Source organism: Hemitrygon akajei, chromosome 8, assembly GCF_048418815.1.
Source record: "Hemitrygon akajei chromosome 8, sHemAka1.3, whole genome shotgun sequence".
Classification (NCBI taxonomy): domain Eukaryota; kingdom Metazoa; phylum Chordata; class Chondrichthyes; order Myliobatiformes; family Dasyatidae; genus Hemitrygon; species Hemitrygon akajei.
Window position 1 is genome coordinate 113,721,229 of NC_133131.1, and position 14,819 is coordinate 113,736,047.

The 14,819-nt window shown below is 42.6% G+C and overlaps 1 protein-coding gene across 1 annotated transcript in view; it reads right to left on the reverse strand.

Moving 5' to 3' along the window:
* Positions 1-14,819, reverse strand: part of LOC140732165 (E3 ubiquitin-protein ligase HECW1-like) — a 453,787-nt gene that overhangs the window by 226,407 nt on the left and 212,561 nt on the right. Inside the window, 1 exon segment of the mRNA XM_073054406.1 lies at positions 13,089-13,183. Coding sequence (XP_072910507.1) covers positions 13,089-13,183 — 95 coding nt within the window.

The following is a 14,819-nucleotide window of genomic DNA, read 5'->3' on the forward strand; positions in this document are numbered from 1 at the left end:
CAGTGTATTTCATGGCAGGTTAGGTGTTTTGCAAGCAGCATATTAATGAGACTGAATGATTAAAATTGTTTATGCTGTGAATCCTTCTCCTGGGCATGTAGACTGATTACAGCATCACACGCCCACCTGTGTTCAAAACTTCTGCTGCAAGAATTGATTATTGGTCATCTATACTTTAATTCCATTGGAGATCTTTGAGACTCTGCTTCCTCAATTCAGATCCCATTATCAAAATCTTACCACTGTATTAAAATTCTACTTGGTGGAAATTTTTATACTCGAGATTCTGCAGATGCTAGAAAATTTTGAGTGACACGCACAAAATGGTGAAGGAATGCAACAGGTTGGGCAGCATCAATGGAAATGAATAAACTGTCAGTGTCTCAGCCTGAAATGTTAACTGTTTATTCATTTCCATAGATGCTACCTGATCTGCTGAGTTCCTCCAGCATTTGTGTGTAACACAAAGTTTTGTAGATTCTTTAAAACTGCCATTTTAGAAACTGATGCATCTGTTGTGGAATTAAATATAAATTAGAGAATGTGTTGTTTCATAATGGACTATTAAAGTACTGGTAATTTATATACAGGTAGTCCCCGAGTTACGAACGTCCGATTTATAGACAACTCGTACTTACAAACCTAGAAAGGAGAATGCCGTCCACCATTTTAAGTCGTTGCTGTTGACACTGTGTTGAGTGTGTAACTTTGTATTTGGCTTAAATTTTTCTTAGCAAGATTCATCCTGACCCCACCCCCCCACCTTTTCCGGTCGGCTGGTGGCACATTGAGATCAGCGCCGGGCTCGAGACAGACCGCTCCCGAGCGCGCCGGGTTGATGTCAATCCAGTGACTCCTGTACCAACCCGGCACGGGTTGATGTCGAGCTCGCAACTCGACCTCGTAAAGAAAAAAACACTGCCACCTACAGTTTAAATTCCCACGCGGAATATCGTGGAGGCTCAAATACCCAAACCCAGCACAGCCCCCACTTGTCCCATTTAACCTGTCTCAGTGTGGTGCAGTTTAGGACCCGGGGATTTCAGAGCAGTGGTCCTTAGGACCCAGCGGAGCTCGGGACCCGCGGCCCACAGTGTTTCTGTTCCATTGACGGGAAGCGATCGGGATTGAAAATAAAGTGGAAATAATAAAGCGTTTGGAAAGAGGTGAAATGCCATTGGTCATTGGAAAAGTGTTAGGCTACAGTCGGTCAATGATGGGAACAATTTTAAAGGATAACGGATAAAGTGAGAATAATGGAGCATGTGAAAGGCCCTGCTCCGATGAAAGCTACAATTATTACTAAGCAACGCAGTGGTTTAATTATTGGAATACATACATTTCTTAAGTGTTTTATATGCATAGAAAGGTAAAATATATACTATATACTAAGACAAATGTTCGACTAACTGACGCTAAATAATACTGGATGTACTTGTTCCGACTTACATACAAATCCGACTTAAAGATGGACTCAGGAACGGAACTCGTCTGTAACCCAGAGACTGCCTGTATACAATATGTAAAAAATTAACCTTTTCCAAATCCTTACTTTGTTCTGTTGCCTGTCACTTTTCCGCTATGCTCTTGTTGCACTTCTCACTTCTGCCCATCCCAAAGTATTTTCATTGTTTTCCTATTTCTTTTAAAGTTATTTTGCAATGCAACTGGCAACACAAATAGATTGTTGTTGTTTGGAGGAGGTTAAATATCAGTTGGGTACTGAGGCTGAGTACACAGAGGATAGCCATAAGATGACAGGATAAATGCAAGTAAAAGGGAATGGGAAGTAGTATGATTCTGGGACCAGGTATTGATGCTGATCCTAAGAGCATCCACGGTGGTGGAGGTAGAAATGCTACAGTATCCCTCTGTCAGTATTTCACAGCAAATCATTTGTGATGCTGGTTCTCAGAGCACGCTGAGTTCTGAGATTTTAGAAATAAGAAGTGGGGGGTGGGTGTTCAGGTGAAGCATGTGATATGTGAACTTTGTTAAACACTCTGGGCCTATATTCTCTTTACTTTAGAAGAATGAGAGGTGATTGTATTGAAATATACAAAATTATTCTGAGGAGTTGGCATTGTAGAAATGGCAATGATGTTTCTCTTGACTGGTGGAGTCTCAGAATAAAGAGACGACCATTCATAATTGAGAGAAGAGACAACTTCTTGCCCGAGGCAGCAGTGAATGTTTGGAATGCTCTGTGTGAGAGGCTGAGGGTGTTTCAATGCTCAGACATTAGGTGAATGAAGTAATAATTGAAGAAAATGATGCAGGACAGTAGCACTGAGGTATAAGGTGAACCATAATCTTATAGCAGTCACAAGGGACCAAAATCCCTACTCTTGTTTTTATTTCTTACATTCTTAGCATCCAAATGCTTCCTGGCTCACTGGTCATGTTTCTCAGCTCAGTCACTTCACCCATTTTCCTGCCCTTACGGATTTAGCGTGCTTGCTCAACTGTGTTGAGACACTTGTTAAACTGCCACAGCTTCCTCTCTGAAACGTGCTCTCCAACAATCCTTGGTGTTCCCCTCTTTGTCGTCGGTAGTCAGAGAGTTCCTGTTCCACCTAGGTGGCCATCCTTTCCTCTGGGTGCTAGAAACTTCCCTGTTCACTGGTTTCCTTCTACCCTATTCCTGGTGCACTGGCAACATCAACTTTGGAGCTGCATCCAGTAAGAGAGGGGAATAGAACAGAGCCTGCCCCTCCAAATCCATGTAGTTTGAATGTTTTCAAGCTTTCCTGCACCACAGCTTTCTTATCCATTTTCTGCTCCATGTTTCCCAGCTCTTCCCTTTGCTCATTAGCTTTTCCTGCCTGTATTCCTGCTGTCCTGTCTACTGATTCCAGCATGGTCGTGCGGTATGCTCATTTTGTCTTTTGATGCTCCAGTGACCCCAGCATCACAGCTATAGTTGACTCTCAGAGAATAAAAGCTGATCATGGCAGATTTCAGGCTTTCTGCATATTGTTCTGATTCATCCTGTGGTTGTAAGAGCCCAGATAATTTCTTTAGTGGCTTCAGACCTCAATTCTATTAACTGCTTAAATACCCATATCTAATCTTATTCCAAGATTCAACTGTCTAACCCTCGTTCATCCCAGACTGGGTCAAACTCTCTCTTATGTTTCAATTCCAATGCCCTCCCTCATTTCAACCCTTCCCACAACTTAGTGTTGTTATGGGTTACAACAGGCTACAGGCAGGACGCAGAGCTGGGCGGAAAAGTTGCAGATGGAGTTCAATCTGGAAAAGTGTGAAGTGATACACTTTCAAAGATTGAACTTGAAGGCAGAGTACAAGGTTAATGGCAGAATTCTTACAGTGTCAAGGAATAGTGGGATCTTGTGGTCCAAGTCCTAGATCCCTCAAAGTTGCTGTGCAAGTCGGGAGGATGACCTTCATTAGTTGGGGGATTAAGTTCAAGAGCTGGAAGGTAACGTTACAGATCTATAAAATCTAGTTAGATCGCATTTAGAGCATTTCTGGTTGCTTAATTGTAGGAAGGATGTGGAAATTTTAGAGATGATGCAGAAGAGATTTATCAGGACGTTGCCTGATTGAGAGCACATGGCTTATGAGGAAAGGTTAAGTGAGCTAGGGTGCTTTATCTTTGGAGTGACAGAGGATGAGAGGTGACTTGATAGAGATGCATAAAATCGTTCGGCAAATACAGAGTGGACTGCATGCACCTTTTCCCCAGGGCAGCAGTGGCCAACACCAGAGGACATCCAATCAAGATGAATGGAAGAAAGTTTAGTGCAGATGTCAAAAGTAGATTTTTTTTGGTGGGTGCCTGGAATGTACTCCCAGGGATGGTGGTAAAGGCTGGTAGAGAATCAGATTTAATATCACCAGCATATGTCATGAAATGTGTTAACTTTACAACAGCAGTACAATGAAATACATGATAAATAAATAGAGAAAAAGTGAGTTACATTAAGTATATTTATGTCTATTAAATAATTAAGCTAAAGTAGTGCAAATAACAGAAATAATGAGGTCGTGTTCACGGGTTCAATGCCCATTTGGAAATCAGATGGTAGAGGAGAAGAAGCTGTTCCTGAATTGCTGAGTGTGCCTTTGGGTTTCTGTACCTCCTTCCCGACAGTAACAATGTGAAGAGGGCATCCTGGGTGGTGGGGATCCTCAATGAAGGACACTCCCATCCAAAGGCAGCGCTCATTGAAGATGTCTCGGATACTACAGAGGCTAGTACCCATGATGGAGCTGACTAACTTTACAAGTTTCTGCAACTTACTTCAATCTTGTGCAGAATCGCCCCCCCCCCCCCAACTGTACCAGATGGTGATGCAGCCAGTCAGAATGCTCTCCACAGAACATTTGTAGAAGCTTCTGTGTGTTTTAGTTGGCAAACCAAATCTCCTCAAACTCCTACTGAAATAAAGCTGCTGTCTTGCCTTCTTTATAACTGCATCAATATGTTGTGTCCAGGTTAGATCCTCAGATTTTGACAACCAGGAATTTGAAATTTCTCAATCTCTCCACTTCTGATCACTCCATGAGAATTGGTTTGTGTTCCCTAATCTTACCAATCCTAACGTCCACAATCAGTTCTTTGGTCTCGCTCACTTTCAGTGCAAGGTTGTTGCTGTGACACCACTCTACTAACTGGTATTATCTCGCTCCTGTACGCCTTTTCATCACCATCTGAAATTCTGCCAACAATGGTTGTACCATCAGCATATTTGTAGATGGCACTTGAGCTAGGCCCAGCTGTGGGGGTAGAGAGAGTACAGCAGTGGGCACACACAGCCCTGTAATGTGGTAGCGTTGATTGTCAGTGGGGTTGAAATGTTATATCCAATCCGCACAGATTGTGAGCTTCTGGTTAGAAAGTCGAGGATCCAGTTGCAGAGGGAGGTACAGAGGCTCAGGTTCTGTAGCTTTTTGATCAGAACTGTGGGAATGACGGTGTTAAATGCTGAGCTATAGTCAATAAACAACATCCCAACGTAGGTATTTGCATTGTCCAGGTGATCCAAGGCTGTGTGGAGCGCCATTGAGCTCGCATCTGCTGTGGACCTATTGTGTCAATAAGCAAATTGCAGTGGCTCCAGGTCCTTCCTGAGGCAGGAGTTGATTCTAGCTATGACCAACCTCTCAAAGCATTTCATCACCGGAGATGTGAGTGTTACTGGACGACAGTCATTAAGGCAGATCATGCTATTCTTCTTGGATTCTGGTATAACTGTTGCTCTTTTAAAGCAGGTAGGAACTTTTGAATGTAGCAGTGAGAGATTGAAAATGTCTTTGAATACTCTCGCCAGTTGGTTAAGGACAGATTTTCAGAGCCTGTCCAGGATTCCATCGGGGCCTGCTACCTTGCAAGCATTCACCCTCTTGAAAGACAGGCTGATGTCAGCCTCCAAGACAGAGATCACAGGGCAACTGGGTGCTACAGAGATCCTCGTAGCTTGGTTTTATTCTCCCTTTCAAAGCGAGCATAAAGGGCATTCAGCTCGTCTGGCAGTGAAGCATCACTGTTATTCATGATGTTGGGTTTTGCTTTGTAGGAAGCAATGGCTGCAAACTCTGCCCGAGTTGACGTGCATCCAATGTCACCATTAATCTCTCCCGGAATTGATTCTTGGCTCTTGAAATAGCCCTCTGCAATTCATACCTTATCTTCTTATACAGACCTGGATCACTGGACTTAAATGACACAGACCTAGCCCTCAGCAGGCTATGAACCTCCTGGTTCTTCCACGGCTTTTGATTTGGGAATGTACAGTAAGTTTTCTTAGCACACACTTATCCACACAGGTTTAATGAAGTCAGTGGCAGTTGTGGCATACTCATTCAGACTCGAAGAGGACTCCCTGAATACACTCCAGTTCACTGACTCAAAGCAATCCTGTGCCTCCCTGGTCCACACCTTCTTGGACCTCACTACTGGTGCTGCAGTCTTCAATCTCTGCCCATATTCAGGGAGTAGAAGTACGGCCAGGGGATCAGACTTTCTGAAGTGTGGGTGTGGTAAGTCTGATCACCTGGCTGCATTTCTTTTCCCTGACATATCGCGACATTTAAAAGAGATAGGCACATGGGTGTAAGAAAAGCTGAGTGTTATGGGCTGGGTAGAAGGGAGGAGTTAGATTGATTGAGGAGTAAAGTTACATTGGTTAGCACAACATCGTGGGCTAGGGGCCGGTACTGTGCTCAATTGTTGTATGTTCTGTGTTCTTGCTGCTCATTTAAAGCTTCTCCAGCATTGTGGCCAAGCTCCAATGTGGCGATGGTGGACCTCATCCTGCTCTCCGCTACAATCTTTATTTTACACAAAAGAAAGGTGGTTTTCAGTGCATCAATAAATATGAGTGTAACACAGTTGCTGGGTAAGACAGTGGAGGGAAGACTTCTAAAGGGGACTGAGAGAAATGAGGTGTTTATTTGCGAGAATAATGTGTGATAGAGAGAGTGTGGGTTAAAAGGCAGAAGAAAAAGATTCACCAGCGAGCTTAATTGAAAACTTAAAACATTCACAAAAATAGATTACCATACTATATGTGTTACCTGGCATAACATTACTAATACTTAAAATAAAAAATCCTCTGACTCACTACGATCAGTTCAGGGAGATCTGGCACGTTTACCTGGATCTACAATCTGCTACTCCTAACATTTTTCAGTGTATCAATCTTACACGCAATCTTTTTGATTTTGGCAAGTGCCTTAGTTACAATACAAACCTGGAAAGATCTCATGCAATATTGCAATAAATGGGAACCAAATTAGAAGCTTATGAAGAAAACTTGTAGTGTAACATTGAAATTGAGGAAATTTAGTCAACAGTGTTAGTCTCACTCATCCAATCAAGATGAGATCAGGCATTCAGCTATTTTACTGTCCATCCAATTCCATTTCCTCGATTAAAGATCGTATAGGGCTCTAAACTGACCAAGAATACAGGAATTTCCAGATACCTTTATAAAATGTCAGTAGGTAGTAGACTTATCAACTTAAGATGTCAAAAAGAATTACATATTTCCTGTCATAAATTACCCAATCCTACATCAAGGCCAAATGTATTGCTGTCAGAAAATGAGGTTAGATGGGATTCTACTCTCCTGCACAGTGAACAATGACACAAGAGAAGTCAGATACTGTAAATCTGGAGTAACACACACAAAATATTTGAGAAACTCAGCAGGTCAGGCAGCATCTATGGAAGGAAATGAACAAACTGCGTTTTGATCCGAGACCCTACATTGCATCAGTGGAGCACAGACAGGCATGCTGGTCACAGATTTCTTCTAGGGAGGGGAGTCTAAAATTAGAGGGAATTAAAATGAACTTAGAAAGGTTAAAACGGGCCTGAGGGCAGGTTTTACCACATAGAGAGTGGTGGGTAAATACAGCAAGCTGCCAGAGCAAGTGGTAGGGGCAAAGTTACAATGTTTAAACATTTGGACTGTCCAGTGATAGGAAAGGTTTAACAGGCTAATGAGACCACCTCAGGAAAGTGCTTTAGCAAGCATGAATGAGATGGGCCAAAGGGCCTGTTTCCATACTGCACAACCCTCTAAATCTGTCCATTCTTTGCACTGAATATTCAGTTTCAGAAAATTAATACTGTGCATGAATTCTAATAAGATTCTTGAATTGTCTTCAAGCAAAACATAACGTTTTCAATCTAGCACCATACAGTCATTCTCGTAAAAGATTTTGCTTTAAATATTAATCCTAATGTTTCTCATGGCTCATTGAGTTTATCCTGTAAGTAGATGAACTGCAAAAGCACGAAGGCCAAACAAAGATTGATTCCCGGTTTGCTCAGAGTCTCAGTTTGGCTAGGTGAGACTATGCGCAAAAATACTATAATCCTTCTCAGTGACTTGTCATGTTGAGGAGGACAAATCAACTTGAATTTATTTTCCCAATTGTTGCTGATGGGGTTGAATTTTACTTTCCCCAGTGGTATGAGTGATAGTATACTTGCAACCTGTTTTACCTGTTCTCTGATTCTTACTTCCACGGATTTCAGTGGAAATAATAATCAGGAGATATGCTAAAAGGATGTCAATTCACTATTTTAGGTTACCATCCACTGACAAAACTACCCTAACAAATGCAAATTTGTGCCCAAGGGACAAGGGCAGAATAGTGCTAGACTGTGATTATCCCAGAATGAAAAGAAACTTAAATCTGAGTAATGAATCTACGTTTATTTATAGAACATAAAACAGAAAACATACATCACAGGAACAGGAGTTTCACCCCACGATGTCTGTGTTGAACATAATGTCAATCTAACTTATCCCATTTGCCAGCACATGGTCTGTGTCCTTCCATTCCCTGCTTGCTGTTGTGTCTATTAAAATGCCTCTTAAACAATGTGTTTGCATCTGCTTCTACCACCTCCCTGGCAGTGTATTACAAGTACTTACCAATCTCCGTCTAAGAAACCTGTCTCTCAAATTGACTTTCAAATTTCTGGTTATCACCTTAAAGCCATGTCCCTGAGTCTAGAATTTGGTATTTCAACCCAGGGAAAAAGACCCTTTCTGTGCCTCTCTGAATTGTATCCACTTCTATCAGGTCACCCTCAGCGTTCAAGGTTCCAGAGAAAACAATCCAATGTCATGCAGCCTCTCCACATAGCTAATCCTGGCAGCTTCTGCACAGCCTCCAAGATCTCCACATCCTCCCAGTCGGATGACAACCAGAATTTCATACAATACCCCAGTCGTGGCCTAACTACAACTATATATTGCTGCAACACAACCTCCTGATTTTTATGCTCAAATACCCAACTAATGAAGGCAAGCATACCCAATGCCTTCTTCATTACTCTATCTACTTGTGTTGCCTCTTTCAGGGAACCACAGACTTGCAACCAAACATTCCTCTGTGCCTGTGCAACCAGTGCTCTTATGGGTGCTGCAATTTTCCTCTTGCGTTTGATGCAATACCTCATAATTACCTAGTTTAAACTTTATCAGGCATTTTTCTGCCCATATTTCTAACTGATCAACAAGCTACAGCATGGTTTGACAACCTTCCTTTCTATCCACAGTTCCAACAGTCTTTGTGTATTTGCAGACTTACTGAGTTTCCTAATCAGACTATTCATCCAGGTTATTAATACATAAGTAGACTGTGCAAGAAGGGAAACACTAGGGGACTAGCCTCTCTGTGAATCTTGGTACCAACTGGCATTTTGTGATAAGGAAGATCATAATAATATTTAAATGTTTATGAGCACAACATAAGGACACATATGCTTTCATCAGCAGCATTTATGAAGACAAATCGGGATTAAAAGTTGCATGAGATCAGTTGTTAGGTAATGTGTCTTTGCTGCAACTTAGGAAAAACTACATATTTAGATTTATATTCCAACATTCTTAAGTAGGAGTGTGAGCAGCCAAACGTCATGGTACACATTGGAAGCAACGACATAGATAGGAAAAGGAATGAGGTCCTGAAGAGCAAATATAGGGAGCTTGGTAGGAAGCTAAAATACAGGACCTCAAGGGTCGTGTTCTCTGGTTTGCTGGCTGTGCCACGTGCCAGTGAGGGTAAGAATAGGATGATCTTGCAGATGAATTCATGGCTGAGAAGTTGGTGCAGGGGACAGGGCTTCAGGTTTCTGGATCATAAGGATCTCTGTTGGGAAAAACATGACCTGGAGAAAAATGTCTGGTTACACCTGAACCCGAGGGGGACCAATAAAGGTTTGCTAGAACTGTGGAGGAGGGTTTAACCTTGGTTGGCAGGGGTATGGGAACCAGAGTGATAGGTCAGAGAATGGAACAGTTAGTGTAAAGATAGAAGCAACGTGTAGAGAGACTGTGAGGAGATAAGGAGGTGGATAGGACATAGATACAGTCAGCTGGATGGGTTGAAATGTGTCTACTCTATTGCAAGTATCAGGAACAAGGGTGAGTATGTGGAACTACAACGTTGTGGCCATTATAGAGACTTGACTCACAAGGGCAAGAATGGTGATTGATTGTCCGGGGTTTAGATGTTTCAAAAGGGACAGGGAGGGAGGTAAGAGTGGGGAAGTGACATTACTAATCAGGGATTGTATCACCACTGCAGAAAGCGACGATGTTGTGAAGGGATTGTCTACTGTGCCAGTATGGGTCAAAGTCAGAAACAGGAAGGGAGCAATCACTCTATTAGGAATATGCTATAGACACCCCAGTAACAACAGAGACATGGAGAAGCAGATGAGAAGCATAACGGGGTGACTTCAATTTCCCTATTATTGATTGGCACCTCCTTAGTGTAAGAGGTTTAGATGGGGGAGAATTTGTAAGGTGCACCAGGAAGGATTCCTGACACAATATATGGACAGGCCATCTAGAGGAGAGGCCATATTGGATCTGGAACTAGGCAATGAACCTGGTCAGATGACAGATCTGGGTGGGTGAGCATTCTGGAGACAGTGACCACAACTCCATGAGGGAAGAGGTTGTTGCACACTGGCGATGATCTTTGCATCCTCACGGGCACAGCAGTAGTACCAGGAGCTTGGAGACTAGCAAATGTTATTAGGGATAATCTTGGGCATTATAGACCAGTGATAGTTACATCAGTCATGGTCATTGGAGAGGATTGCTAGAGACAGGATTTACAAGCATTTGGAGAAGCATAGTCTGATCAGGGATAGTTAGCACGACTTTGTGAGGGACACACCATGCCTCCTGACCTGATTGAGTTCTCCGAGTAAGTAACAAAACAAATTGATGAAGGTAGTGGATGTAGTGTATATTGATTTTAGTAAGGTGTTTGACAAGGTTCTGCACAGTAGGCTCATTATTAAAGTCAGGAGGCATGGGATCCAGGGAAACTTGGCTGCATGGGATCACAAAGGCAGGGACTGGCTGCCTGGAAGTCGGTGACCAGCAGTGTTCCACAGGGATATCTTCTGGGACTCATGATCTCTATGATTTTTATCAATGAATTGGATGAGAAAGTGGAAGGGTCAGTTAGTCAGTTTGCTGATGACGTGATGGTTGTTGGTGCTGTGCATAATATAGGAGGTCGTCGTATATCACAACAGGACATTGACAGGATGGAAAGCTGGGCTGAGAAGTGGCAGATGGAGTTCAGTCTGGAAAAGTGTGAAGTGATTCACTTTGGGAGGTTAAACTTGAAACAGGGTACAAGGGTAATGGCAGTATTCTTAGGAGTGTGCAGGAACAGAGGGATCTTGGAGTCCACGTCCATTGATCCCTCAAAGTTGGCAGGCAAGTTGATAGGGTGGTTCAGAAGTAATGGAGTATGGACTTTCATTTGTCTGGGGATGGAGTTCAAGAGCCGTGAGCTAATGTTGCAACTCTATAATACTCTGGTTAGATCACAACCACCCCATTATAGGAAGGATGTGGAAGCTTTAAAGAGAGTGGAGAGTAGATTTACCAGGATGCTGCCTGGATTAGAGAACATGCAATATGAGAAAAGGCTGAGTGAGCCAAGGCTTTTCCCTTTGGAGTGCAGGAGAATGAGAGGTGACATGATAGAGGTGTCTAAGCTGATAAGAGGCATAGATAGAAAGGCAGTTACAAAATGCTGGAGGGACTCAGCAGGTCAGGCAACATCTATGGAAATGAATAAACAGTCAATATTTCAGGCCAAGACTCTTCTTCAAGGGGGGAAGACACCAGAATAAAAAGGTGGAAAAGGGGAAGGAGGCTAGCTATAAGGTGGTAGGTGAAGACAAGTGAAAGATAAAAGGCTGGAGGTGAAGGAATCTGTTTGGAGAGGAGAGGGGACCATTGGAGAAAGAGAAGGAAGAGAGGACCCAGGGGAGGTGATAGGCAGGTGAGCAAAGGTAAAGGGCCAGAGTGGGGAACAGAACAAGAGGGGAAGTGGAGTTTTTAATCAGAAGGAGAAATCGACATTCATTCTATCAGGCTGGAGGCTACCCAGACAGAAAATAAGGTGTTGTTCTTCCAACCTGAGGAGGCCCCAGACTGACATGTCAGATGGGAATTGGAAATGAGATGTCTGGCCACCAGGAGGTTCTTCTTTTGGTGGATAGTGCAGATGTGCTCGAAGTTTCTCCTATAGTCCACTCTCCTCTCCTATCAGCTTCCTTCCTCTCCACCCTTTACCATTCCCACCCACTTAGCTTTACCTATCATCTTATAGCTATCCTCCTTCCCCTCCACCCAACCTTTTTACTCTGGCATCTTCCCCCTTCCTTTCTAGTCCTGATGAAGGGTCTCAGCCTAAAATGTCAACTGTTCATTCATTTCCATAGATGCTGCCTGACCTGCTGAGCTCTTCCAGCATTTTGAAAGTGTTGCTTTGGATTTCCAGCATCTGCAGACCTTCAAACTCTGCAGAGTGGACAGCCAGTGCCCTTTTCCCAGGGTGGAAATGTGAACATGAGAGGATATAATTTTAAGGTGATTGAAAGAAAGTATAGTGGGTTAGAGGTAGTTTTTTTTAAACACAGAGCGGTGGGTGTGTAGAATGTGCTGCTGGGGTTGTTGGAAGGTGCAGATATTGATGCACCATCAATAACTCTCGGAGACGGGAGGCAAACAATAGGCTTTTATTAGCTGCAAGAGACCACCACACAACATCCTGGAGACTGAGGGAGGAGCAGTGCCTCCAACTGCCTTTATACAGGGGTCTGTGGGAGGAGCCACAGGAGCAGTCAGCAGAGGGGCGTGTCCAGACAGATATATGTAGTTCACCACAGATATATTAGGGAGATTTAAGAGAGTCTTGGAGAGGCACAGGATGAAGGAAAAATGGAACGATATTTGGGAGAGAAGGGTTAGATCAATTGTGGAGTAGGTGAAAAGGTCAGCACAGCATCAAGGGCTGAAAGAACTATACTATGCTGTACTATTCTATGACAAAAAATATAGATCGGAAGGACAGGGCCTTATTGATGTGATTTTATGCACTGCAGTAAGAATTACGGGTTGCTTTTGGAGACTACTTACAGCGGTGAGAAAGAGGACACATTCTATTTTTGTTTCTGTTTCACTCAGATGTAAACTTGTCAGTACCATGCTGAAAAATTAATGTGAAGAGTAATTTAACGGAATCTATATGTAAGAAGTACAATGCAGTAAGGAACTCACAGGAGCAGAAGGGTTTCTCACACTGATACTCGGTGTTGTTGCTCGAAGCGCTCCAGTGGCTCCATGGTAATACTTAAAGCAGATTTTTGTTTCAGCTGTAAAATAGATTAAGATCAAATTAAATCTTGGAGAGATTACTGTGTGGGATGTTATCATTTCTTATGGTTCTGTAGCTATGAACAAAGCAAGAATGATATTTTGTTTTCTGCATAATTTCTCACCATTTTCTCAATTCTGCAACTTCAATTTTTGTGGTAAATCATGTTATTTCCTGTAAGGAATAGCTGCAGGTATCAGTTGTCTGACTGAGAGATCCCATTGTGCACTTCACAAGTGTCACTAGGTTATATGAACATACAGATATCACAGTCAAGCATCATCTCATTTTCATACAAGTTACAGATAATGATGAGTTCCATCAAGCATGATTAGGTACCACTTAGTCACAGGGACCCTAATTTCCTCTCTCTGTGTAAGCATGCTATGTTAATTTCAAAGAAGCAATAATCAATATGAACTAACAAAAGAAACATTAATTTGTGGATGTTTTCATTTAAATTATCACTTTTTGTGAGACCAAAACAACTTAAACTTTTCAGATGCATAGGCACATTTAATAAAGCTTCTTAGTTTTGTTTCAACATCTTCAGAGGAAGTTCAAATGTACCAGAATTCTGCGATGTGTTTATCATTCATCAGTTCACTCCACATCAGATTTCAGTTTAATCCTGAACTAAAGAGGTTGACAGAAAAGAAATAATACTTAGAGTAAAATAAATCCTATTGAGAATAGAGCTGAGTTGTTTTAATCCTGCAGGGTTTGTGCCAGAAACAGGACATGCTGCTGTATTAGAGTCTGGGAGATTTATGAGGAATAAATGTTATGAGTTCCAAGAAAATGAAACACTAACAGTGAAGTATGGCATGGTGATATGGTCTGTCTTCACACTCGATAGAATGGTGCTGCAAATTTGTTCTTTCATTTCGTAATACTTTTGACCAAAAATGTAAAAACTCAGGATTAAAGACACTTTAAATCTTACTCGGGTGCATACGTACATTTACCATGGTTCAGCCCCCTTCATTCCTAATGTGTGTGTCTCAATTTTCATCCCCAGTGCCTCTGAATCAAGTAACCTTACTCCTATTGTGTCTGTGTTTCAATCCCCTACATCCCTAGTTAACCTTAATCTCCTACACCCTAGTATATCTAACCCCCTATACCTCAGTGTGTGGGTCTCAATCCCCTATACCCTAGTATATCTAACCCCCTATGCCCCAGTGTGTGGGTCTCAATCCCCTACCCCCTAGTATATCTAATCCCCTATACCCCAGTGTGTGGGTCTCAATCCCCTACACCCTAGTATATCTAACCCCCTATACCCCTAGTGTGTGGGCCTCAATCCCCTATACCCTAGTATATCTAACCCCCTATACCCCAGTGTGTGGGTCTCAATCCCCTACCCCCTAGTATATCTAATCCCCTATACTCCAGTGTGTGGGTCTCAATCCCCTATACCCTAGTATATCTAACCCCCTATACCCCAGTGTGTGGGTCTCAATCCCCTATACCCTAGTATATCTAATCCCCTATACCCCAGTGTGTGGGTCTCAATCCCCTATACCCTAGTATATCTAATCCCCTATACCCCAGTGTGTGGGTCTCAATCCCCTATACCCTAGTATATCTAACCCCCTATACCCCAGTGTGTGGGTCTCAATCCCCTATAC